The sequence below is a fragment of the Primulina tabacum genome, chromosome 12 (genome assembly GCF_025594145.1).
Source record: "Primulina tabacum isolate GXHZ01 chromosome 12, ASM2559414v2, whole genome shotgun sequence".
NCBI lineage: Eukaryota > Viridiplantae > Streptophyta > Magnoliopsida > Lamiales > Gesneriaceae > Primulina > Primulina tabacum.
This window is the reverse complement of record NC_134561.1, coordinates 7108661-7136044: the sequence shown is the minus strand read 5'-3', so window position 1 is coordinate 7136044 and position 27384 is coordinate 7108661. Positions and strand designations below refer to the sequence as shown.

Sequence of the window (27384 nt, the reverse complement as noted above, 5' to 3'; positions counted from 1 at the left end):
CTGCTCTTACTCTTTCGTTGGTCAAATCTTAGCTCAAGAACAGACTAAGTCAACGATTCCGAAATTATGCCGATCGATTCATTTAAATTCCATGCGAATCTCTCGCTTTTGGAATATTCATCGCCAATCTTGATCCGAAAATTCGCCATAGCCTTTCGCCGGTCAGAATGAGCCTGCTATTTTTGAAGTTTTTGCTACTACTGCTTATCGGACTATTCTCCGCCGCCGATTGCCGGTGCAGCCGTGGCTGTGACTTGGCGCTAGCATCCTACTACATGTGGCCGGAATCAAACCTCTCTTACCTTAACCAAGTCACCGGCGTCCCAATCCCAACAATCCTCAGTTACAACCCTCAAATTCATAATCAAGACAGCGTGCTAGCTGGTACGCGGACAAACATTCCGTTCCGTTGCGACTGCATCGGCGGAGAGTTCCTCGGTCACGTGTTCACTTATGACGTTGTCTCCGGAAACAATTACGAGACAATCGCGGAGCAGTATTACTCGAATTTGACGACTGTGCAGCTTTTGACGAGGTTTAACAGTTATCCCGTTTTCAATATTCCGGACACTGGACAGTTGAATGTCACTGTGAATTGTAGCTGTGGCGACAAGGACGTATCAAAAGATTATGGTTTGTTTGTGACTTATCCTCTGAGACCTGGGGAGAGCTTAGAGTCGGTGGCCCAAGCTAGTAATTTGAGTTCTACTCTGGTGAGGAGTTATAATCCGACGGCCAATTTCAGTGATGGTACCAGTGTGGTGTATATTCCCGGGAAAGGTGAGACATCAAAGTGAATTTTGGGAAATTTCATATTCATTTCTAATTACAGTATTATCCTGCAACCAATGTTAATGAATCGTATGAAATTGTTTGTATCTTATTTGTTAGATTGGGATGATTCATGTTTGGTGCAGTGATTATCGGGTTAAAACTGTTGAGTAGATTATAACTAGTCTGTGAGTTTGACAATCACAAGCCTCAAACTTCGTTGTCAGCGTCATGTTATTTCAACCCACTGGTATATTTTTTATTCCATGCCTTAATTTTCTATGTTACCTGAAATATTTCTTGTATGAAATCCTGACGGAATTTTCTATATGATGCTCAATGCTCGACTAACGACTGTTTCCTGAAACATAAGGTAGGGGTACTAATAATATTGCATTGACATAATTGGGCTAAATAGTAAAAAAAAAAGATCAATATCTTATACCATTATTTCACTTTGAGATGTTTTTCTTGTCATCTCTCATTGTTTCACATCTGCTTTTCTTCAACCTGCACTAGAAAGGAGTATACGTACACACATATGTGGATAGAAAGTAGAATTCTTCATCACAGAGGATACATTGTATCTGGTCTTTTTAATAGATTATCTGACTCGCACTGTAGCAAAATATCAAGACTTAGAAAGCCCTAGAGATCTTTGAGGATAAAAATGAGTACCCATCTCAGAGAATAACAGAGTTTGGGAAACCAAGAGATGTGCTATGGATGAGGAAGCTTCATAGAAGAAACTTTGAGCTTAGTTCTGATTTGGCGTTAAAAGTCTACAATTATAAGAAAAAAATAATGGTAAGACCATGGAAGAAATAGTTGAGTGGGAGTTTCATAAATTGGAGTTTTGCTCTCTTCGTGAAGTTTTCAATGTGTTTTTTGGAAGGGTGGTGTCTTTTTTTTTTCTAGCACAATGAGCACCTACAGTAATTACTTCATATCCGTCCGCACTTTACAAAAATGATTAATCCAAGTTACAATGGAAATACATCGTAGCTCATTATAAGTCATTTTAAACTTTTATTTTTAACATATGTGGGACAAAGGTGATACAATAACCCTTTTTGCAGAACACAACCTTCTCGTCGCTGCTTGCCCCTCAATTCATTAGCACTCGTAATCTAGAGAGGACTCCTACAAGTTCAAGAATTAGCTCCCACCCGCATATGAATTTGCCCTGGATAGTATTTATTTCCGGTTGTTCCTGCTGGTGACCGTCTTTAATATCATTCTGTCATTCCCTGAACCTATGCGTGCGCAAGCGCGACTGCACATGGACCCCTTTAGCAACCACTTCGTATTTGTCATCGCTTTAGGAAAATGATTAACCCAAGTTGCTATGAAAATCTATTGCAACAAATTACAAGTCATTTTAGACTTTGATTTTTAAAGGGTATTACAATTTGTTTCAACCACTTATGTACATTCTGCTCGAAGTTCTAAATATATTCCGTTGATCAAATTTATCTACCTAGATTATTTCATTTTGGAAGGATATCATATGTAATTCAAATCATTAATCGATCTTGTGGACTATAGGTGAGGCTCTAGGATAGAGTTGGCATTCAGCGCATCAATTTCATATTAGGTCAGACATTATTTTATAAGTTTTACATGATAAGAATATCACCGTTAATTCAAATCACGTGAATAAATTATATTTTTCCTAAATTTTATCATTTCATAATTGAACAAATTTTTATGTTAGATATGATCTTGATAGTGTTCAGAGCATGTTCAAGTTATCGATAAGATTTGAGTTTTCAACGCACTTTAAAATCAGAGTAGGGGATTTTAGCTGTGAATCCAAATGTGTTCTATTTTTTATAATATTTTTTCTGCATCATAGAAGTTGTTGACTCCTTCACCGAAACATGTTATAAGAATTTCATGAAAAGTTTACATTATAATCTCTTTTTAACTTGAAGTTTGTTTTAATTTTTCCGAGATGAATTTTTTTTATAAATTCCACGAGTTATGTGCACACATTTTATGTGCTAGGCCATTATTTTATGTAACGTCCGAAAATCAGTTCACATAGACCGCCTGCATGAAAATTATTAAATTGCTAAAATATTTTATTTTAATATTTTGGATGCATAAATGATATATTTTGAGTGATTAAATGATTAATTGTGTAATTTTGCTTGGTTTCATAATTTAAAAGGTTTTCAGACGTCGGTGGTTGGGGACGGAGGACCGAAGACGATTAAAGTGTTAAAGAATTAAAAGCTGAATTTTTATTTTAGTTAAGAAAACATTTATTTTAAATATTTTAAGAATTATTGCATTTTTAAGTTCAAGTTTAAATTAATTAGTGGGAGCAAGGAATTTATGTATTTCATAAGAGATTTTTTTGGAAATTAGTATTTTTAAATATTTTAATTTGAGGCCTAATAATTTTATGAATCTTAATGAGCCTAATTTATTAATTAAAGTAAGGTTAATTAAGCCCATTAATTAAATATTTTGAAAGCCTTTTATTATTTATTTAAAGAAATAAAAATAAAAGAAAGACTCCTAGACCTAAACACACACACACCTACACGAACACACACATTCACGTAAAAGGGAAGGAGAGCAGCGGCCGAACTTGGGTATGTTGGCAAGGAAGTTTTCGATTTTTTTTTCCTTCGTTCTTCGACTTTCTTCCTCGTTCTTCCTTCCAACAACGATCACTTGACTCCCTTGCATACCTAGGTAGGTTTTTTTGGTGGGATTTTGACAAGAGAAAGGGTAGAAAAAAATAGAAATCAATCTCCGTTCGTCACCGACGTTCCACCACTATGGTATTCGTATTTCGAGCGTTTTAAATGCAAAGGCACGTTTCTAAACGAAAATTGGGTTTTTAGGAACTAGGGTTTGCGTTTTTGGTCCCAGGAAGAAGCAGGCTGTTAACTGCTGTACGGACATGTTCTTGGGTCCTAATAGGGCCTAGTCATGGTCTTAGATGGGCTGTGCAAGGGCTGGAAAGGGAGGATAAAGGTTGCACGTCGCTTTGGGTTGCTTAAGGCTTGTAGGGGCGCGAGTTTAATGTTGCAAGTGCTAGGGCTGTAGGGGCTGGTCCAGTATAGTTCTAAGGGTTCACTCTAGGTCCTAGGATGGCTACATAGGGTCTGGACATGATGGTTAAGGGCTAGGCTCGATGGATTGGAAGTTGGCTTAGGATAGGGTTTGATCAAATGTGCAGAAAATTCAGTAGGCGTTCTAAGCTATTCCGAGGGTCTTAAATGGTTTGATTTGGGTTGCATAAGGTATGGTTAGGTGTTAATAAGCTATGGTTTAAGTTTGGTTAAGTTTGAGTCGATTCGGATTAAAATCGGGGCGCACGGTTAAGTTTTAAAACGAATTGGGAAATTTTGTCGAGGAGCTTAATTTTACTTCTAAGAAATGTTTATGTGTGTATTTTAAGGTGTCATGTTAAGTTTAAGGTTGAAAAGTTTAGGTTTAAAATTTGGGAAGAAAATATTAAGTTTTGAATTTATTCGGGTTAAAAACGCTTCATGGATTAGTCATTAAGTTATTAAATCGAAAGGCTCAAGTTTACGTCTAAGAAAAATATTAGAAGTCAAATTTAAGCTTATATGATACTATGGGATAGGCTCGAGTCAATAAAGGTAAGAGAAAGTCAAAATCGGGAATTTTGGAGTCCAGGGGTAAAATGGTCATTTTGCGTCCCGAGTAGTACGAAAGGCTCCAAAGAATCACAACACATGCTAAATGATATTTTAAAACGTTTATGATGAAAAAATGAGATTTTATGATTTATGATAAAGCTGTGCAATTTTTACTGTTAAAATGTTATTTTTCGAATGTGGAAATGCATGATATTTTATGATTAAAAAGAAAAGAAAAGGAAAAAATATTTTGAAGGATGTAAATTGACTGTGACAAAAAGGATATGATATATGATTTTTGGGAAGATCGTGAGGGAGAAGGCCCCGGAGGGAGCCAGTTTACGGGAGAAGGCCCCAGAGGGAACCCAATGATCATATTTCCATTTACGTCGGTGCCTTGTGCCCGTCCCCATGCGCAATGGTGAGCTAAGACTGATTAGTCGACCAGATGATACAGCCAGTCGCTTTCAAGGATCAAATTTCTCCCAAAATGAGAAAGCTTTTACAATTTAAAGATTTACGATTACAAGCTTATTTTCAATAAAAATATGATTTTTGGTGCATGTGCCTGTATATGTATTATTTGTTACTCATGTTTAGAACGTGCCGAGTCATTAGACTCACTGGGTTTGAATGGTTGCAGGTGAGGATGAGAATGAGGGAGGCGCTGACGCTTGAGTGGATCGAGTCCGGCAGTACACTCCCGAGGAACATTATGTTCCGCATTAGCTTGATAGTCAAAGTTTTAAAGATTTTTTTAATGATTTAATTAGGGATTTTTATGCTTTATTTTGAAGTTTAGTTTTGATCATGTTAATGGTTATGATTTTTGTTAATTGACGATTTAGGGATTTGATGCACTTGAGATTTTAAATGTTAAATTAATTTTTTGGATTTTGAAAATGTTGAGTATTTTAAATTGCAAGTTTCGAATTTTACAAAAAAAATAGTAGGATTTTAAGGTTAAAAGTAGTGGACGTTTCATTTTACCTCCTCAAAGTATCTAATATCTTGAAATATATCATCTATCTTATTGCAAGAGCTTTAAGCGAAATGTCAACAGTTATAGTTTCCTTCTTTTTGTCACCATCTAATGCTCCACTTTGTTGAAGTTTGAGATTTATTTAATGCCCTCAAACGTGTTCTCAATGAATTCGAAAGCTTTCTGTAGTGATTCTTATCATGTGATCAACTGCTTTAGCTTTTGCCTTAACTATGATTACTTATTTTCTGCAGATCAGAATGGGAGCTATCCTCCTCTAAATAGCAGGTAGCATGCCTTGGCTTTTATTTTATAACTGCAAATTATTTTATTAATTACTGTAACTGGACATATTGCGAATTTTAATGCACCAATTTTTTATTTTATGTTTTATCTTTTTGCAGAAAAGGTGGCCCGGCTTTCTCTTCATATGGGTTTCCAAAATTGTTCCATTTGTTTTTCCACTAACAAATAAGACTACAGATGGCAATGGAAAGCCTTGTATTCTGCTGATATTTTTCTATACCTTGTTATCAGGATTATCAGGTCGAATCATAGCTGGGATATCTGTTGCAGGAGTAGTTGGTGTTTTGTTATTTTCTGGATGTTTGTATATTGGATATCAGAGAAAAAAGACTGCAACCAGGATTCGATTGGTCTCAGGAGTATCTGAAGGTCAGCCATTCGTTTAAAGCTGGTCATCTTGGGTTGTTGATTCTTTACTGCAAATCTGTTGTTACATCTACTTGATATTCGTTAACAAAATGAATGTTTCACATACCACTTTTTGTTAAAAATATCTGATACGTGTCTCTGGAATCTGGAGATCATATGCAGTTAATGAGCATAATAGAAATGACTAAGAACAGTTGCTTTCCCTTTTGGTCGAGTTTATCTATGAAGGGGTCAGGGGAAGCATTTTGGGATATTTGGTTTGAACCAGTTTTTCCTGAAGGCAACTCCTGTTACATGGTTCTTCGAGACCCCGGACATCACAAATATGCTATTAAAGCTATGTATCGTGGGCGTAATGAGAAAGAAGCTCATTAAGGACGTCGCATGTCTAACTGTGAGGGCATCAATGTCCTCCGTCCAACACTGGTTTTGGGAGGAATTTTGAGTTGTTTATAAGAGATCTTAGTTTTTTTTTAATTAAAAAAATTCCATTAAAGGGTAAATATAGTGCAGTACGATTACACTGAGTACACCCATAGTTGTCAATCGCGCATAGCGCACCGTAGCGCAAAGGCTGCCCGTGGCTATAGCGCATAGCGAATAGCGTAGCGAGGGTTATTTGAAAGTAAAGCGCCACAAGTATATAAATTTATAATATATAGCATATAGTAACATCAATTCAAAAACCTTAATTTTCAGCATAATATTCCATCAACTTTAATTGTAAAATACTAAATCCTTAAGTTTTTTCATTGAAATATCATAGAAGACACAAAAATAAAGCAAAAAATGTAGAAAAATATAATTTTCAGCAAAAACCTAACTAAGTACATGTCAAAAAAGCCAAAATTGGAAGAAAAAAATGACAGGAAATAAGCATGTAGCTTCACTTTGCAATAGCGCCGCTATCCGTAGCGATGTGGTATCACTTCGCCACGCTATTCGCTATAACGAGGGCTACAGGGGCTATTGACAACTATGAGTATACCCAGGAGAGATCAACATATCCCTCGTTCAGCGTGAGTTGTATGAAGCACAGCCGGTGCGCTGGGTCAGCATGCACTGCCCTGAGCAGAGTGTGTGACCCAGCGATTGAATCTCTGTCCAAACGTCCTAGTAGTGTGCTAAACATTATGCACCAGTCTAATAACACAAAAACGGTGGCAAACCCATGAGCATACAAGTACAAGGGCATACACTGGATCTCCAGTTACAAATACGCCGGGTATACCCCAGGTCTCCAGCTAGATCAATGGAAAAGGCCACACATCAGTCCATAATATGAGTTCTATCCATTAAAATCTCAATCTTCCTCAAAGTAGCATCCGAATCTGTGTCTTTCCCATCGAATAACTGTCTATTCCTCATGTTGTAGATGTGAGAAATGGTCACAGCAATGGCTGATATACAAAATTTTGCAACTTTAGTTGAGCCACGATAACAACTTCTGAATGCTCGGAGCAATGCTTGTGCTGACCCCATTGTTTTCTTCAACTCCAACCAATCTCTCACCTTCTTCCATAATTCCTGTCTTATGACACAAGAAAAACAGATGTTGAAAGATTCATTATCACACTTACAAAGGCCACATAACTTGTCAATTACATAGGGTTGGCGATCCTTAGTGAGGAATTTTCCATGGGCGAACAACCAAAAAGCCAACCTATGTTTTGGGAGGATGCCCGGTTTCCAGATTAGTGGTTTCCATGGCCATATCATTGGATTAGGAGAGAACCAATGATACATTTTGTTCAACTTATTATTGTTACCATCAAACCAATCTCTCACATTTTCCACCACATCGTCTTCTGATTCCATCCTATTTCTCATTTCATCCTGAATAATGTCAAGGGTTTTAAGTAACGGGGAATCCACTCTTTTCGGTATCCAACCCCAGAAATCCGCAAAGTAGAAATGATTAATCCATTTTATCCGGGAGTCCTTTTTTTCATGAATGTTCCATATCACTTTTGATAACAGTGATTTATTCCAAGCCTTGAGATCTCTGAGACCCAATCCGCCCCCTTCAGCAGGTCTACATATTTTTGTCCTAGAGACAGATGGGTGCTTTGACGACCAGTAAAAACTACTGTATAACCCGTATATCTTCGATATAACCCCTTCCGGGGTTGGTAAGATCGGTAGACAATAGCACTCTACACCTTGAAGGACCTATCTAATCAACTCTAATCTTCCCGGATAGGACAGTGAGTCTCCAGGCCAAGCAATGATTTTCACCAAGATTTTATCAATTAAAGGACTATATAATCAGGTATATTAAGCTTAACCGAAGCCAAAGGAATACCTCAGCATCTAAATGGAAAACTTCCAAGTTGAAATCCAGTTAACCTCAGAATCTCCTGTTTTTCTCCATCTGTCACTCCGGCCAAAAACGCATTAGATTTCAGCGCATTGGCACGTAGCCCAGCCATGTTACCAAATTGCGAGAGACATTGCCTCAAAATCCCCACTCCCAACATCACCTCTTGATAGAAGAAGAAGATCATCCGCATACGCTAAATGAGTAATCCCCAACGGCTCGCACTTGGGGTGGAAATTGAAGTCAGGGGAGGTAGACGCCAATTTATAGGATCTCGAAAGCATTTCTAGGCATATAGCAAACAAATATGGCGATAGCGGGTCTCCTTGTCTCAATCCATGTTGTCCTTTAAAGAAACCGTGCAGCTGTCCATTTACCGAGACAAAAAAAGATGTCGTAGTAACACATTCCATTGTCCAAAGAATGAAAGTATTAGGAAATTCCAGGACTGTCTCGTAAAAAATCTCAATGTATAGTGTCATATACCTTTTGTAAGTCCACTTTCGTTATGCAGCTAGCTGAGGTATTTTTCTCATAATACTTTGTTCGAAAAAGTTCTTGTGCTAGATGGATGTTATCCACAATTGAGCGATCCTTGATATATGCCGTTTGAGCCTCATCCACTATAATATCCCCCATGATCCTGCACAATCTATTAGCCAATACCTTGGAAATGATTTTGTAGAGCACATTGCAACAAGAAATGGGGCGTAATCATTGATTGAAGAGGCGTGTAAAGATTTAGGGACAAGATCGATGTCAAAAAGCGCATTCTTGATCTCCTCAACACTAATTTCAGAAGTTAGCCTACCCCTTTTATGTTGTGGTACCACCTCCCCTATAATATTATCTCTGACAATCATTTGTGTTCTGTTTACCTCTGTGCCTAACAGTTGCTTATAGCAGCGAACAAATCTTCAGCAGTCTCATCTCGGTTAGATGTGTTACCATCCTTTTTTTTTAATCGTGAAGATCATATTTTCCCGATTGGTCCTCTTAATTAGATCATGAAAAAAATTTGAACATCTATCTCCAAGTTTCAGAAAATTACATTTTGCGTTCAGAGCAAAAAACAGTCTCTCCCGTAAACATTTGATGTCCCTATTTGAAATACCTCCAGACAAGACACATCTTTGAACATTCTCCAGGTCCTCCTCAGCCATTTTTGCCCTACTTGATATATGACTAAAATGACGTGAATTCAAAACTTTTTAGGGGTATTTAAGTCCACTAATCTTTTGCTCAAGAGATATTGCGCTGTCCCCACCTTATTCGTACCCCAATTGTTTCTCACTACATCCTCAAATTTATCATAAAGGGTCCACATATTAAAAAATTTGAAGCTCTTACCTCTCCTCATTTCCACGTTATCCAGGGCAACAATATAACGTGAGTGATCAGAAATACACCCCGGAACAATAAATTCAGCTAACACATTAGGATTATATAAGAGCCATGCATTGTTCACCATCTCCTTGTTTAACTTGGAACACACAAGTCGAATTCATCCATGTATAGAAACATCCTTGACTCTGTAGATCCACCAATTCCAACTGTGCTACACATTCCTCAAAATCCACAGTTTCAATTTTTTTAATAGCAACCCCCTCTTTTTTTATCCTCAAGAGTGAAGTAAATATTAAAATCCCCGAGTACAATCCAAGGTTCAGTAGTAGTCTTCCCAAAATATTTTAGAGAATTCCACATTGGTTTCGGGGTAGCAGTAGAAGGCAAACCATACACAAAAGTGGCCAAAAAAGAAAAGAACATTCTTAAACAAACAACCTTCACATACATCAATTGATCATTCATATCCACTAATGAAATATTCACCACATCCGCATTCCACAATAGCAAAATTCTTATTTTATCATTAAATACAGAGTTATTCAAAGCCATCACACCTGGAAACCGAAGTCTCAAAGCTTTATTCATGGCATCCACATCCTGTTTAGTCTCCAAAAGACAAAGAATGTCCAAGTTATGAGATTTGACTATAGCTTGGCTTGTTAAAGCCTCTTATGTTCCAATAGGTTGGTAGCCGCACCTCGACAGATTTGTTCTTTAAAAATCTCAACTCCCCATCCTTAATTGGTAACTTAGAGTGGAGGTCATCAAGGGCATATTCTTTCTCCGCTGAACTCGAGATACTATTCAAGTTGGTTTTAGCCCATTCCTGCCATTTTTTTTACTGGTATTCTTGTTTTTCTTTTTCATCACTGTTTTCCATTCATCCTTGTCTTGGATATTCACACAAGATAGAATATCCTCATTCCTCACTGTCGACTTCAGCGTCTTCATATATAATTTCCTGTCCATAGTCTGAATTTTCCCCTACATGCTCTACATTCCCCAATGGTGGCACATTACCCGTGACTTTAGGGGCAGTAGGTTCACTGTTGGGCTGTAGGTTCCACGTTCTGGGCAGCAGGTTCAATGGTACATTCCCCAAATATTTGTACACAAGTTGGTACAAATATCATATCTTCCTTCAAAAGCAGGAAGCAACTCAGCATTTTCTTCAAGTATAGTTGACATCCCTTAATCATGTATGGCCTCCGTTCAGAACTCCTTCTCTGTCCTTTTCTGTTGCAAAATGGAAACTAATCATGTTATTTTCCTTGAAGTAAAACTTAACATTATGACCCCAACCCTCGATAAAGTTCCGTACGGCATATGAGGGTGAGCGTTTTGGGAAATACTCAGCAAGTGGGGGTCGATCGAATACCATAATAACAAGTTATACATATACATATCTTTAAAGTGATCATTTTTCAAAGGAGAAGACAAAAACGGAACAGACAGAGTTCAGAACTTATACCAGACGTCCAAATCATATCAAATAGAACATAATGTTAACAGAATAAAATCTTATCAAATCAGAATCACATACTGAACACAGATTCTTATAAGAATGACCATGGGTTGTCCTTGATCTTGGGCTCCCTCTGGGGCTTTTCCTGTAAATAGGCTCTCTCTGAGGTCTTTTCCTGCATCCGGGCTCCCTCTGTGGTATTTTCCCTCACAGGCTTTCCCAATGCGCCATCATTCGAATCATATCAAACAAACTTATCCCATTGGGACGAAACAGACGGATCGAATGGATCAAATGAAACGGACGGAACAAATCGAATCGGAACAGAACTTAGCCAAAGATGCAAATGCAAAGCAAGCGATTCAAAGCAAAAATACAGTATACGGTCGAATTTTAACTCATAAATAAGATTTTAAAACATATAGAAGCCCACTTAATGTTGTTCGATGGGTGACTCGAAATTCGCTTGAACTCGGACGAAATTTGACCGACACGAACCATATGTCGTACAAGCCTTGGACGACACTTGGTTGAGCTTTTGGACAACAATTTTTCGAGCTTTTCGGACAACATGTGGGGTGGTATTTATAGGCTGAAAATGGCTGCTGAAATCCCCTCCATTCAGCCGATATTGTGGCCGTCCAAGTGCCCAAGAATGATGGTCCAAGTAGCCTCAAAGTAGTCAAAGTTTATCCACAACCAAGGGTCACCTTGGTGCACTCGAGGGTCATTCCCTACATCTTAATTATGTCCAAATTCTAGTTCCTCCCATGTCATACTTTTTGGCTACTTTAGGATATAAATCAATGAGCTTCTTTGAGCTTAAATCTTGAGTTCATGAGCTAGGGTTTCTCCGATCGGCAACATTTTGGTCCTTGCGGTTTTGCGATGCCTTGAGCTTCATTATGTTGTATTTTCCACATCTTGAGCTGAAATTTCAAGTCCAATTCTTGAGCTCTGAGTTTGACAAGCTTGAGCTAAAATTCTCGAGGTTTATTGTTTGTGTGATCTGCCTCGAAAATCCGAGTCGTCACAGGGTTCTCCTCCTTCGGTATCTCCCTGAAAAATACATCTATATTGCTGGGTGAGATTGCTTAAAACAGTTATGTGTGGTAAGAGAACTTGTACCTTCTTTACGAACAATCTGAGCAAAGACATATGGAGTCAGTTCTTGCCGAAAGAACGTGTTATGAAGATCAAGAACAGATTTAGTTTGTCGCTTTTTATGTCTTGCCATTGAGATGGGGAAGCCTCAGTCGACGTGTAGCATTGATCAGTGTCATGTGAGTGTAGTTGCTCGCCTTACATTTCAAAGAGTGAACTTAAAGAACTTAAAATTAGAAGAACTGAAATCCAGGGATAGTTGATTTAAGATTTCTATCTGGAGTCGGCAGATTAATGCTTCATTTACGGTGAGGAAGGACAAATCGTCTCGAAATCTGTGATGGTAGAAAACTTAGAATTCATTAAAACCAAAGATAAGGCACTGTGAAGTGTGTACATATTGCTGATGAAAGCTCTCTATTCGATGCTAAGCTTCAGTTTAAACATGCAAGTCTTGATAATGCTGTATTTTACAACTCATACGATAGCTTCAATGATTGCTTTCTAAACAATGGATCCTGGGCATTCATGATAAGGAGTTATTGTTTTATATTCGTCATTCTAACGAGGAAGATATTTGACACTGCAATTGCAGCAGAAGCATTCAAAACAATTTTTGTTTTTTATCTACTTTTGTTATATGCGAGTTCGTATAAGTAATTGGTGTCCTTACACTATTTGATAATCTAATTTTCTTTCATTTCTCAATGAGCTCCAGGAGGCACATTTATCTATGCGTCCGATTCTCCTGTTAACCGGGATACCTCTCATGGGCTTACCGGCATTACTATTGACAAATCTGTTGAGTTCTCATACGAAGAACTTGCAAGCGCAACTAGTGACTTTGACATTGCTAATAAGATTGGTGAAGGGGGTTTTGGTTCTGTCTACTATGCCGAGCTCCGAGGTGAGGTAAGTAGTTATTCTATTTGTGCTGTAGAGAATGGTTATAGCATTGCAAGCCAAGGTCTGACTGTACTGAAGTTTCAATTTCTATGCAAATTGTGTAATTTGTTGGTTCTTTGAAAGTCTGTCCTATCGCATAAGTAAAAAGCACTGGTGGTAGAAGGGGTGCAACTTGGATCACAGCGGATTCTTAAATTTCTGAATTCAATACAGATTCAATTGGGACCAAAGTGGAAACTAATAAAAGTAACTATCAATTTGAAATTTTTGCATTTCTTAAACTATCTGATATGACCCCAATCTCATCATTAATCAAGATCAAAGCCTAGAGATAAACTAAGATAGGATTGAGTGAAGTGACCAATTAGGGAGCCATGATGTAGGGAGAGTCTAGTTCGAACTATACATCAAGCATACAAATGACTTTGGTTATAATCAAATGAATTGAACCTAGATATCAAGGATTTTTGTTTTCGACTTTCATACGGTTGTTGGGTCAGCAAACTAATATTATTGTTTTGTTATTAGGGTGTTTTGGTCAAAATGTAGAAATAACAAGATACATGTTTGGAGTGCTGACATAGGACCCCTTCAACAGATTGTTGAGTGTGAGGTTTATGAAGAGAATGTGGAGGTGAGAATCTCTTATTTCACTTCAAATAAATCTGAATACAATGCTATACTTATAGAATGCAGAAAACCTAAGGCTAACAACCTAATCTATCCAAATGTTTTAATCACAACCAAAGGATAAAAGATTTAAGCATAAAACAACTTATCCGATATGATCTTATCAGATTCTTATAGAATTCTTATCGGATCTTCAACACTCCCCCTCAAGTTGGGTTGTATATGTTGATCATGCCCAACTTGGATACCAAATTTTCAAAGATTGGTCGGTATAAGGCCTTAGTTAGATTGTCTGCAACTTGTGCGTGGCTAGGGTCGTGACAGATTTTCGAAGTCCTTTTCTCGAGTTTTTCACTTATGAAATGACAATCGACTTCAACGTGCTTAGTTCGATCATGATGGACTGGATTCTTGGCAATACTTATCGCCGCTTGGTTGTCACACTTCAGTTCTACTACTTGATGCCCCTCTATTTTCAGTTCTGCCAATAACCTTTGTATCCATATCCCTTCGCATGTACCATTGGCCAAGGACCAAAACTCGGCTTCTGCACTGCTTCTTGCTACCACAGGTTGTTTCTTGCTCCGTCATGTTACAAGGTTACCCCATACGAATGAGCAATACCCAGATGTGGATCGTCTGTCAGTGGAAGATCCTGCCCAATCAGCGTCATTGTATACTTGTATGTTTCTTAGAGCTGTCTTCTGGAGGCATAGTCCCTTTTCAGGAGATCCTTTGAGGTAGTTCAATATACGAAAAACGGCATCCATATGTTTTTCAGTTGGATTGTTCTTGAATTGGCTAAGTACAACAAATCCAATGTCAGGTCTTGTGTGAGATAGGTATATCAGTTTGCCCAGTGATCTCCGGTATCGTCCTTTGTCGATCATTGGACTTTCCTCATTCTTTCCAAGTTTTATATTTGGATCCATAGGAGTATCAACCGGCTTGCATCCCAACATCTCAGTCTCTTTCAAAAGGTCAAGGACATATTTTCTCTGAGAAATAAAAATTCCATGCTTTGATCTGGCCACTTCCATTCCCAAGAAATATTTCAAGTACCCTAGATCCTTCATCTCGAATTCTTTTGAGAGTAGTTGCTTGACTTGAGTGATGTCTTCTCCATGGTTCCCTGTAATTATAATGTCGTCAACATAGACGATGATAATAGAAATCCTGTCTGGGTTGGAATGCTTGATAAACATAGTGTGATCTGATTGGCACTGTGTGTATCCACTTTCTTTCAATACTTTCGTGAACTTGTGGAACCAAGTTCTGGGAGACTGCTTTAAACCATAAAGAGATTTCTTTAACCGATAGACTTTATTGGCTGTTGTCTTGGATTCGAATCCAGGTGGAATACACATGTATATCTCCTCTTCCAGATCCCCATTTAAGAAGGCATTTTTGACATCAAGTTGATATAGAGGGCAGTCTAGATTTGCAGCAATAGATAGGAATATACGAACCTTATAGCATGGCGACAGGTGCAAATGTCTCTTGATAATCAATCCCATATGTCTGAGTAAACCCCTTTGCTACTAATCTTGCTTTATATCGTTCAATGCTCCCATCAGCCTTGTGTTTGATTGTGAAAATCCACTTGCAACCAACAGTTCGTTTTCCAGGATGAAGTTCCATGATCTGCCAAGTGTTATTCTTCTCAAGAGCATGTATTTCGTCAAAAGCCGCCGCCCTCCATTGTGGATGTTCCAGGGCTTCAGTGATGTTTGATGAGACCTGTACTTGGTCTAAATTCACAACAAAAGCTCGATATGCAGGAGACAATAGATCAAGAGAGACAAAATTACTTATAGGATGTTGGGTGCACGATCTGATTCCTTTTCTTAATGCAATTGGTCTATCATCAATATCATGTGAGTTGGAGATTGGCGTACCTTGATTGTTTTCCAGAGGATCTGGGATTGAGGGAGTGCTCTTGGTTTGCTGATTGTGTGTTTGGCCTTGAGGAGACTTCCTACGTGTATAAACATAATCAATAGGGAGAATTTGGGAATGATTTGGTGGGATAGTGTTTATTTGGGTCTAGATCATCAAGATGTATTTGAGGTGGGCGTATAGAATCCAGATTCTTAAGGTCATTAATCATCTGCTCCCCCTGATCTAAGGAAGATGGAAAGAATGATTCAGACTCTTTGAAGGTGACATCCACGGTATTGTAGAATTTTTTTGTTGTCCAGGAATAACACTTGTACCCCTTTTGATTGGATGAATACCCCAGGAAGACGCATTTAACTGAACGCGGGTCAAGTTTGCTTCTATGTTGGGAATGAATATGCACAAACAATGCACACCCAAAGACACTCAATGGAATATTGTGCAGTAAGTGTGAGTTAGGATAGATGCTGAGGAGAGATTGAATAGGTGTTTGGAACTTAAGGACTCTAGAAGGCATTCAATTTATGAGGTACGTGGCTGTGAGGACAGCCTCACCCCAGAAATGATGAGGAACATTATGTGTGAACAATTAAGAACGAGCCACCTCATGGAGATGGCGATTTTTCCATTCTGCGACACCATTTTGTTGAGGTGTATCAACGCAGGAGCTTTGATGAATTATTCCCCGAGTGGTTAAGAAGTCTCCAAGAACTGTGTTAAAGAATTCCCGAGCCCGATCAGTTCGTAAAATTTGGATATCAGTTGAGAATTGTGTATGTATCATAGCGGAGAATGTTTTAAAAATTGTAGACGTCTCACTCGTCTTTCATGAGAAAAACCCAAGACAGACGATCATCAACAAATAATAAGAACCATCGAGTACCCGTAATGTTTTTGACACGAGAAGGACCCCAAATATCGTTATGTATTAGTGAAAAGGTTTTGATGGTATATATTTTTGTGGTTTGAACGATGTGCGAGTATGTTTTAAAAATTGACAAACATCACAATGAGCTAAATGAGAAGTGTTGTTATTCACTAGTGATGGAAATAGTTTCTTGAGATACAAAAAATTTGGATGACCTAGACGATAGTTCCATAACAAAAATTCTTATCTCTAAAGGATTGGACTGCGGAAGTATGATGGCCAGAGGCATTGGAAGATAGGGACTCTAAGGGCGACTTCATCTTTAATAGTTAGAGACTTGCACAACACTCAGCATTGCCGATCGTCCTCCCCGATTCCAGGTCCTGAAAAACACACGAGTCAGTCGAAAAAATTGCAGAGCAATGCAAGTTCTTATTCAAGGCACTGACGGACAACATATTACGATGAAGTGCGGGAACAAATAATACGTTGTGTAAGAATAATTCTGGGGATAACCAAATTGAATCCGAACCAAGTACTCTTGTACTAGAACCATCTGCTGCTTGAACTGATTGAGAGACCCATAAGGGGCTGTATGATGTGAACATTTGCAATTGGCTGGACATATGGTCTGATGCACCAGAATCTACTATCCAGTAACTCGATAAATCAGTCTGTGAAATAAGAGCAAGGGGAATATCACCTGGAATAGCTGTGCTACTCGTTCCGATGACAGGAGATGGGGAAGTGTCATATGCTGGGAGAAAAACTTCTGGAGAACATCCAATTGTTCCTTGGTGAAAGGCGCTGCTGTAGATGAGGGCTGCTCCGAGATAACGTTGTGTGCGCGACGTTCTCTGGCTGGTTTCCAATCCACTGGTTTCCCATGTATCTTCCAACAGCTATCGATATTGTGAGTTGATTTCTTGCTGAATTCACACCAAGGACGTCCCGGAATCATTTTTCCTTTTGTGTTGTTTGGAGGCTGTCCGTGACGAAATCCTTGGTGGGCCGTAACATCAGTAGGTGATGAGTTATTTTGGCGTTGAACGACAAGGGCAAAGCTATCAGATGATTGTAGTGATGAGCCCAGCATCTTTTGCGTCGACTTTCCTCCTGGCGTACCACTGAGAAAGATGCGTGGGGGTTAGGCAGTGGCTTTGTGCTAAGGATTCTGCCTCGGACGTCATCAAAGTTATTATTGAGGCCCATGAGGAACTTGAAGACTCATTTGTTTTCGATAACTGATCTGAACAGCTTCTCGTCTTTGGAGCATTTCCAATCATGCGTCTCGGTCAAGTCGATGATTTGCCAATTGCGAGTAAGAGCACATAAATACTCGGTCACTGTGGAGTCTTCTTGTCGGAGATCGTGTACAGCTGATTCAATTGCAAAGAGCTCAGCCGTATTGTCGCTGCAGGAGTAGGATTCACGGGCAGCGTCCCAAATCTCTGAGGCAGAAGGATAAAGAAAGAAATTCTCCCCAATCTCAGGGATCATTGAATTGATTAACCACGCCATGACCTGGTTGTTTTCAGCCTTCCACGTCTTGTAGTTTGGATCGGTGGATTCGGGGCGTGTTGCGGAACGCGTATGGAAGTCTTGTCTCTCTCGGCCTCATTTGTACATGAATACAGACTGTGACCAAGGCAATAAATTCTCGCCATTAAGTTTATGGCAGGTGATTGAGAGGGCCTATGCGTCGCTCACGGGTTGTGGAGTGGGTGCCGGAGTCGTGGATTCAGAAGTGGAGGCCATCCCGTATTTCGTCCCATATCGGCCGCTAGCTTTGATACCATGTGAGATTTATGAAGAGAATGTGGAGGTGAGAATGTCTTATTTCACTTCAAATAAAATCTGATATACTTATAGAATGTAGAAAGCCTAAGGCTAACAACCTAATCTATCCAAATATTTAAATTACAACCAAAGGATAAAAGATTTAAGCATAAAACAACTTATCGGATATGATCTTATCAGATTCTTATAGAATTCTTATCGGATCTTCAACATTGAGGATTTTATGTTAATAGTTTGCTAGGAGTTGTGATCTGGCGCATTTGGTCCTATGTATTCGATCTTATCCATTTGTGTTCCATTCTAGGTCCAATACCATATGGCTCATTCATCCGTTATCCACCGCCAGTTGAGGGATTATTTGATGTCTGGTTTTTTATATCATATTTGTTCTTATATGAAAAATTTCCATGCAGAAAGCTGCAATAAAGAAAATGGATATGCAAGCCAGTAGAGAATTTCTTGCTGAATTAAAGGTTTTGACGCATGTTCACCACCTCAACCTGGTATTTCACTATATTCTTCAATACGTGAGTTTTTCATTTATGAATGATGGTTTTCATTATCTCTTTGCTGCATCATTTTGAATACATGATCCCGTTGAAGTCAACTCATCTTAGTAATGCCATGTCTTCATGAAGTCTGGTTTTGTAGTTATGAAATGTGGATATTGTTATGAGCGTTTATGGGTAATAGTGGGTTTCGGTTAATAGGTATAATGGGTTGGATCCAAATATGAATTATCTAAAATATAATGTGTAAGAATAAAAATGGGGTGGGGTAGTTATTTTCTGTGTTAAGAATAAAAATGGGGTGGGGTAGTTATTTTGTTACGGTTTCTGCTTGCTTTGCTAGGGAGAGGGGATTTATTCTGTTAAAATATTTTCTGCTCTAGGGGTCATTCTCCTTGTAAGAATCGATTTTTTTCTCGTGTAATTTTCTGTTTTAGTTAATGAAATTAAAGTTCTTTTAAAAAAACTGTGGTTTGAGTTCACAATAGTACCTTGTACTTACGAGTCAAATTTCTGATTCACAAAAAACTGTGAATACCAATTAGAATTAGAGTCGTCAATCTGGGTTGGGCTCATCTGTCGGTCCACCCCGCCACACAATTTAAGTGTGTTGGTTTGAAATTTTTTCAATTGACGGGACTAGATGGGCCAAACCCGTGCAGGTCGCATGCCTAAGCGGACCAGGAAGGAAAATAAATATTTTTTTTACATTATGGATTTATGATGATATATGTAATTTTTTTAATTAAAAGTTATGAATTTTTTTGTATTAATTACTTTGTATAAAATGTAGACATATGAGATCAATAATTAGAAATTTTATTGATATTTTTTATAAATATTTATTTATGAAATGCAAATTTTAATTAATTATAGTGATTCTTTATTTTTCTTTATTTATTTTTATTTTTGTGGGCTGACCCGCCTAACCGTAACCCACCTTGGGTTGGGTTGGGGATTTATGAAACACATGCATGCAGTGTGCATTGTACGGCATAAGACATCTATCTTTAGAATATCGCTGATTTTTATGAATCTCTTTTATCCGCATAAATGTTGATGTCATGCTAAATATGATCTATATACATGTTCAATAATAAGCAATTTATCTATCATTTATGTATGCGACAAATGTTTTTTATACCACCATAAATAATCGAAAATGAGGCATAGCCACAATTGTTGTGGAAAAGTGGGAAGTTCTTTCTTCTATTGACTCTCATTCCCATGATAAATAATGTAATGCTATTTGTACTCTTTGATGTAAAAAATGTGCACACCAAATAATAATAAAACCTTTATGAGTTAATATTAATTTGTATATTATTCTGTATGTGCAAAATGCTTACATTCAATCGTGATTTCCTCTTTCTGTATTTTTTATTTAAACATTTGGAGAATCTAAACAGAATCATTTAATAATTTGCTAGACAATAGTAGTTTTTCATGCATTCTGAGATTATAGATCAGTTCTGCTCTGGTGGTGGATTGCGAGAATGATCTTGCTAGTTATTCTTAATTCTTGTTTTGACACAGGTGCGGTTAATAGGATATTGCGTGGAGGGCTCTCTGTTTCTTGTATATGAATATATTGAGAATGGAAACTTAAGTCAGCATCTTCGTGGCTCAGGTGAGGTGTTTTCAAATGTATTAATGGGATACACAATTTGGCGTTCATAAAAGGCACTAGATTTATTATGTGTTTTTCCAGGCAGGGAACCACTGACATGGTCAACTAGACTGCAGATCGCTCTGGATTCAGCAAGAGGTCTTGAATATATCCACGAACACACTGTCCCAGTCTACATCCATCGTGATATTAAACCAGCAAATATTTTAATAGACAAGAACTTCCGCGCAAAGGTTGCAGCACAACCTTTATCTTATTGTTCAAAACAATTTGTGTCATACTTTAGTTACATAAACTGCCATGCAGGTTGCAGATTTTGGATTAACAAAACTAACTGAAGTGGGAAGTACTTCATTGCCAACAGGCCGTCTTGTGGGCACATTTGGGTATATGCCACCAGAGTAAGTCCCCAGACACATCTTCATGTTCAATGATCGGTCTTAACTTTTGTTGCAGGGATCTTGATGTTAGATCTCGGTTTTCTCGTGCCCAAAACGCAGCGCAAGTTTAAAAATTTTTAATTTATTTTGACAATCAAAATATATATGTTTGAGCACTCGTATGGTTTTATGAATAAACATTCATAGGGCGTTGGAATTTTATACCTTTGCTGAATTAAATCACTTGGCTCCAACTAATCCGGTATAGGCGGATCTAGCTCTTGATGAATCCCTGCGAACGATCTTCAAAATCCTTTCTTTATTCTTCTAATTAGGTCCACGACTAGAAGATTTGATTCTCTTCCAAATTGGACTAGAAAATTTGGAAGAAGTTTTAACGTTGGAGATCAAAGTATGAGAGACGGCTCAAACTTTTCTCCAAAGAGAAGTGGCCGAAATTTGGAGAGGAGGAGGAGAAGGAATTTCGAAAATTCCAAGGTGTAGGGAGGCTAGGGTTATGGCTTGATTGCACCTATTTATAATTAAGTCATGACCTTAATACACATGATTAACATTAATGTGCTTTATTAATTAATTGGGCTAGTCCAACTAGTTTAATTAATTTATCAAAGTCCATTAAGAACTTTAATTATTTAAGTATGTCCTCCTACAAGCCCATGAAACATACTTTCCACTATATTTAATTTAATATTTAATAAACTCAACTTTTGAGCTTAATAAATTAAATACATTATAAATTCAACATTTGAATTGAATATTTAAATTATAAATTCAACTCCTTGAATTTATCACCTCCAAAATTTTAATATTTAATAAACTCAACTTTTGAGTTTAATAAATTAAAATCTCAAATTTTATAAATTCAACTCCTTGAATTTATTCTCTCAAAATTTAGTTATCATAAATTCAACTTCTTTAATTTACCATATCATAATATAAATTCAACTCCTTGAATTTATTCTCTCAACGGGAACAAACGATCCAGCGCTTATGTGACCCTCAATGGTTCAGGGATACAGCTAGCCGTTGGTTCACAACTCCTTATGATTCAGGACATAATCCTTTATGTGGGCTTACCCTTATTTGCCCATTACATGTATCAACAATTGATCATGAGAATGTCAGAAATCATATTTCTGATTAAACCCATCGAACCATAGTAAGAGTGTCTAGTAGCATCGCCCCATGATTCCCTAGGTATCACTGATAGTGCCTGCAAGAACCAGTCAATTATGATTAATGTACAGTACGGTCCCTTCATCTCATATATCCCGATCGAATCTGCAACCATTGGTTCACCGAGGGTTGCATATTAATTCGATAACTATGTGATAAATATAAATAGTTGCATCCCATGTATTGTTCGAGAACCCTTCTCTAACGTACATCTCATACTCTGGACGAAGATTCCACGCACTATAATTTCATCAGATCACATAGGATATCCACACCCGTAGGTGAGCGGTGAATCCCCGACTACAATGCACTGGCTCCTATATGTGTCGCAATTGTACCCAACCTCGCCACCTGATGACTCTCCTGGAGCGGTAAACGAGTCCAAGCACAGCCCTAGCATATAGAGCCTCAGTGTTGTCCCAGGTCGTAAGGACTAATGGTGTACAATCATAACCACGGACTTATCTTCTCGATGAATGATAACCACTTGGAAAGTCCGAGAGAGGGTTGTTCGGTATAATCATCATATGACTACCCATCTGCATGTTTGGACATATCTATGCCCTTACCAAGAAACGCAGTACACAACATCACAGATGCTAGTCTCGAGCTCAAGCGACCTTTATCCATGTTTTAGGCGGCTGAATCGACTAGGAACGAATTTAGATCATACAGTATTTACAAATGAGTTTCAACATCGAATTACGATTCATTTGTATTAAAGTATAATCAAGGACTTTATCTATGCTGATTGCATGGGTATACAGATAAAGTATAACAAGACCATAAAAAGTAAAATTATATTAAAATAAAGATTGTTTATTTCACCTGAGTCAATAACTTCCCAAGCCAACCGTTGGCTTGCAGGGCATCTACTCTAACACTTGATATAGCTGATGAAGTTGAACCGTGTGTTGTCTAAATTTTGCCCTTATGTCAACCTGAGCGAAGAGCAACATTTGTATTATCTTTAATTAAACTGTAATTTAGTTAACTGAATGAACCCATGGTATTCCTAGTGTTGCAATCTTTTAGAAAAGGTAAAAAAAAAGCTAGTAATTTAGCTAATCACTCGCAAAATTTTTGAAAAAGACGGAGACCTTAAAGGTCACAGAAGCTCATCGATTTTGAAGGAGAATGATTGACAATTATCTTGTTGGATTGTTAATGTAAAATAAAAAATTTATGTGAATTATTCAGCTTCACGGGGACATGATGGTTGCCCGACAAAGGAGACTCGCTTTGACTTTCCGTATTCTTCTTGTAGATATGCTCAATATGGTGATGTTTCTCCAAAAGTTGATGTCTATGCTTTTGGTGTCGTCCTTTATGAGTTAATTTCTGCAAAAGATGCAATAGTAAAGTCCACTGGTTCTGCTGCAGACTCAAAGGGCCTTGTTGCGTTGGTAAGTTCCAGTGAGTTTCTTGGATGATTTAGATGCAATATCCCATTGAATGTGTCTGCTACTTATTGATGGGTTCAACCGATGTACGCAGTTTGAAGAAGATTTTAATAATCCGAACCGGAGCAAAAACCTCCAAACACTGGTTGACCCCACGCTTGCAGATTATCCCCTCGAATCAGTTGTCAAGGTTTCATTACTCTTTAAAGCTACCGATCACATGATTTCTTATTCGAGGTAATTTAGTAAAATCACCCCAAATTTGTATGTTGTTGTAGTTGGCCGAGCTTGCAAGAGCTTGTACACACGAAACTCCTCAAATTCGACCAACCATGAGATCTATTGTGGTTGCGCTTATGACTCTCTCGTCGTCAACAGAAGATTGGGACGTGGGCTCTTTCTATGGAAACCAAGGTTTGTTAAATTTAATGTCTGGAAGATAGGAACAGAAGTGCCATGTCTTCGAGACGAATCCAACTATCAGATGCTGTGTTACTGAATGTATAGTTACGTACATTTGAAGTGTAGCGTTATTTGATGTGAATGGGGAAGAAAGAGCCTCTATAATTGAGATTTGGTAAAAATGGCTACAAGATTAAATTTTCTGGAGATTTTTATTTCAGCTAGTGAATGTTTTTCTTTCTATATTAGCAATTTAGCAGCAGGAACACAGTTGTTGTACTTGCATAATACAGGAATATCGACTGAGGTATGTAACGTAATAATTGACATTTGATATATTGTTTAATCAATTTATACATTGAATGTTGAATATTTGTAATTTGATATAGATACTAAAATATAATATGATATAAATTATATAATGAACTTTTAGCACTTGCATCAATTTATATAATGATCAATAAATATGTGAAAATGTGTCAAAATAATTTTACAATGCAGCATATATGATATCGCATACTTGAATTCAGAGCAATGCAGCATATAGTCTACAAGCAAGGTAGGTAGGTCTGTTACCAGGACGCGGTGGCTATGGAAAAGCTTGGCCGAAATTTTCCTTGCTTGGAGGTGGAGGGAATTTTGTGTTGGATCTCGGTTTTCTATAAAGCCCAAATGCAGCGGAAGTTTTAAAATTTTTATTTTAATTTGACAATCAAAATATGTTTTGCTTTGGGCGCTCGTATGATTTTAACATATTAACAATCATAGGGAGTTGAAAAATCTTATACATTCGGTGAAATTTTCACTTGGCTCCAACTACTCCGGTATTAGCGGATGTAGCTCTTGTTGTAAATCCCTACGAACATTCTTTGATCTCCTAATCCGGTCCACGACTGGAATATTTGTTCCTCTTCTAAATTGCACTAGAAATTTAGAAGAACTTTTGCGTAGAGATATAACACGAAAAATTCGACTTAATAATATAAGCCCAATTTTTTTCTTGTTTTGAGAAGAGATTTTCGAGAGTTTTGAAAGAGCCGAAACTTTTCTTTTTCAATTCTTGGAGAGTCTCTCGAAAATCATATATATAAAATTGAATAAAGAAATCTTAATATTTCTTTTAAACATGATTTACTTAATTAATATCATTAATTAAGTAAACTAAATATTTGGAGGAACAATTGATGCAACTCTCGTGAATCACATTTTGAGATTGGTGGAGGCTATTTCTTTTAGGTCAAACTTTTTCTTAAAAGAAAATTTTCATGACCTAATTACCATAATTAACATTAATGGGCTTGATTAATTAATTGGGCTAGTCCAACTAGTTTAATTAATAAATCAAAGTCCATTAAGAACTTTAATTATTTAGTATGTTGGACTTGTACTCCTACAAGTTCATTAAATATACTTCTCATTATATTTAATTTAATTTTTAATAAACTCAACTTTTGAGCTTAATAAATTAAATCAATTATAATTCAACATTTGAATTTAATATTTAAATTATAAATTCAACTCCTTGAATTTATCACCTCCAAAATTTAATATTTAATAAACCCAACTTTTGAGTTTAATAAATTAAATTATCAAATTTTATAAATTCAACTCCTTGAATTTATTCTCTCCAAATTTCATAAATTCAACTTTTGAATTTACTATATTATAAATTCAACTCCTTGAATTTATTTTCTCAAAATTTAGTTATCATAAATTCAACTCTTTTGAATTTACTATATAAATCCAACTCCTTGAATTTTACTCTCTCAACGGGAACAAACAATCCAGTACTTGTGTGACCCTCAATGGTTCAGGGATACAGCTAGCCGTGGGTTCACAACTCTTTGTGATTCAGGACATAATCCTTTATTCGGGCTTACCCTAGTTAGCCCAATTCTTTTTATCAACACCTTGATCAAGAATGTCAGAACTCATTTCTGATTGCACCCATCGGATCATGGTAAGAGCGTCTAGTAGCATCGCCCCATGATCCCCTAGGTATCACTGATAGTGCCTGCAAAAATCAGTCGATTATGATTAACGTACAGTTCGGTCCCTTCATCTCATATATCCCGATCGAATCTGCAATCATTGGCTCATCGAGGGTTGCATATTAATTCGATAACTATGTGATAAATATAAATAGTGGCATCGCATGTATTGTTCGAGAACCCTTCTCAAACGTACATCTCATACTTTGGCCGGAGATTCCAGGCACTATTATTTCATCAGATCACATAGGATATCCACACCCGTAGGTGAGCGGTGAATCCCCGACTACAATGCACTGGCTCCTACATGTATCGCAACTGTACCCAACCTCGCCACCTGATGACTCTCCTGGAGCCGGTAAACGAGTCAAAGCACAGCCCTAGCATACAGAGCCTCATTGTTGTCCCGGGTCGTAAGGACTAATGGTGTACAATCATAACCACGGACTTATCCTCTCGATGAATGATAACCACTTGGAAAGTCCGAGAGAGGGTTGTTCGGTATAATCATCATATGACTACCCATCTGCATGTTTGGACATATCTATGCCCTTACCAAGAAACGCAGTACACAACATCACAGATGCTAGTCTCGAGCTCAAGCGACCTTTATCCATGTTTTAGGCGGCTGAATCGACTAGGAACGAATTTAGATCATACAATATTTACAAATGAGTTTCAAAATCGAATTACGATTCATTTGTATTAAAGTATAATCAAGGACTTTATCTATGCTGATTGCATGGGTATACAGATAAAGTATAACAAGACCATAAAAAGTAAAATTATATTAAAATAAAGATTGTTTATTTCACTTGAGTCAATAAATTCCCTAGCCAACCGTTGGCTTGCAGGGCATCTACTCTAACAGTTTGTTGAAATTTTTTGCAAAAACTCGGGATATTTAATATGACCCTCAATGAAATATTTATAGAGGTTGATTCCTGAGCACATCAGGAGTCCCTCTCCCATCAGAATTCTTAATCATTGTATCATTGTGACTGTAAATTCTCATTAAATTAAATTCCCATATTATTATTATATCATTTATTTATCAACTTTTGATAATACATAATATGCTAATAATATATATATATATATATATATATATATATATATATATATATATATACCTCCATATAAACTGTATATATAAAAATTAACATATTTACACATGCACTTTTAACATAGGCACAGATATATTAATTAAACTAAATAACAATTATTTAATTTATTTAATAAATTTATTGGTTAATTAGTTATATATCTCTTTAGAATATTTTATGAGAATTTGTACATATTGGTAGTCACAACTACTAGTACTATTATTTAATCAGTAAATTCTAAATTCACTAAATAAATTATAACAATTATTTAATTTATTTAATTAACTTATTAGTTAATTAATTATATATCTCTCTAGAATATTTTATGAGAATTCATACATATTGGTAGTCAACACTACTTATAATGTCC

General features: G+C 37.1%; 1 protein-coding gene across 1 annotated transcript; it reads left to right on the top strand.

The window, feature by feature from the left end:
- Positions 1 to 24280, top strand: LOC142520600 (chitin elicitor receptor kinase 1-like). The gene is made up of 11 exons (XM_075623649.1): positions 1 to 780; positions 5634 to 5660; positions 5899 to 6054; positions 13012 to 13205; positions 18810 to 18899; positions 20442 to 20535; positions 20617 to 20768; positions 20842 to 20936; positions 23380 to 23518; positions 23610 to 23705; positions 23794 to 24280. The coding sequence occupies exons 1-11, from the start codon at positions 168 to 170 to the stop codon at positions 23956 to 23958; spliced, it is 1821 nt and encodes a 606-aa protein (XP_075479764.1). The 5' UTR covers positions 1 to 167; the 3' UTR covers positions 23959 to 24280.
- The last annotated feature ends 3104 nt before the right edge of the window (positions 24281 to 27384 follow it).

What these genes read in the sequence shown, in the direction of transcription:
- LOC142520600 (XM_075623649.1), top strand. Translation starts at nt 168, where the DNA reads ATGAGCCTGCTATTTTTGAAGTTTTTGCTACTACTGCTTATCGGACTA. An exon ending in GGTGTATATTCCCGGGAAAG is followed by an intron (nt 781 to 5,633) that starts GTGAGACATCAA and finishes TATTTTCTGCAG; the next exon opens with ATCAGAATGGGAGCTATCCT. An exon ending in TCAGCATCTTCGTGGCTCAG is followed by an intron (nt 20,536 to 20,616) that starts GTGAGGTGTTTT and finishes GTGTTTTTCCAG; the next exon opens with GCAGGGAACCACTGACATGG.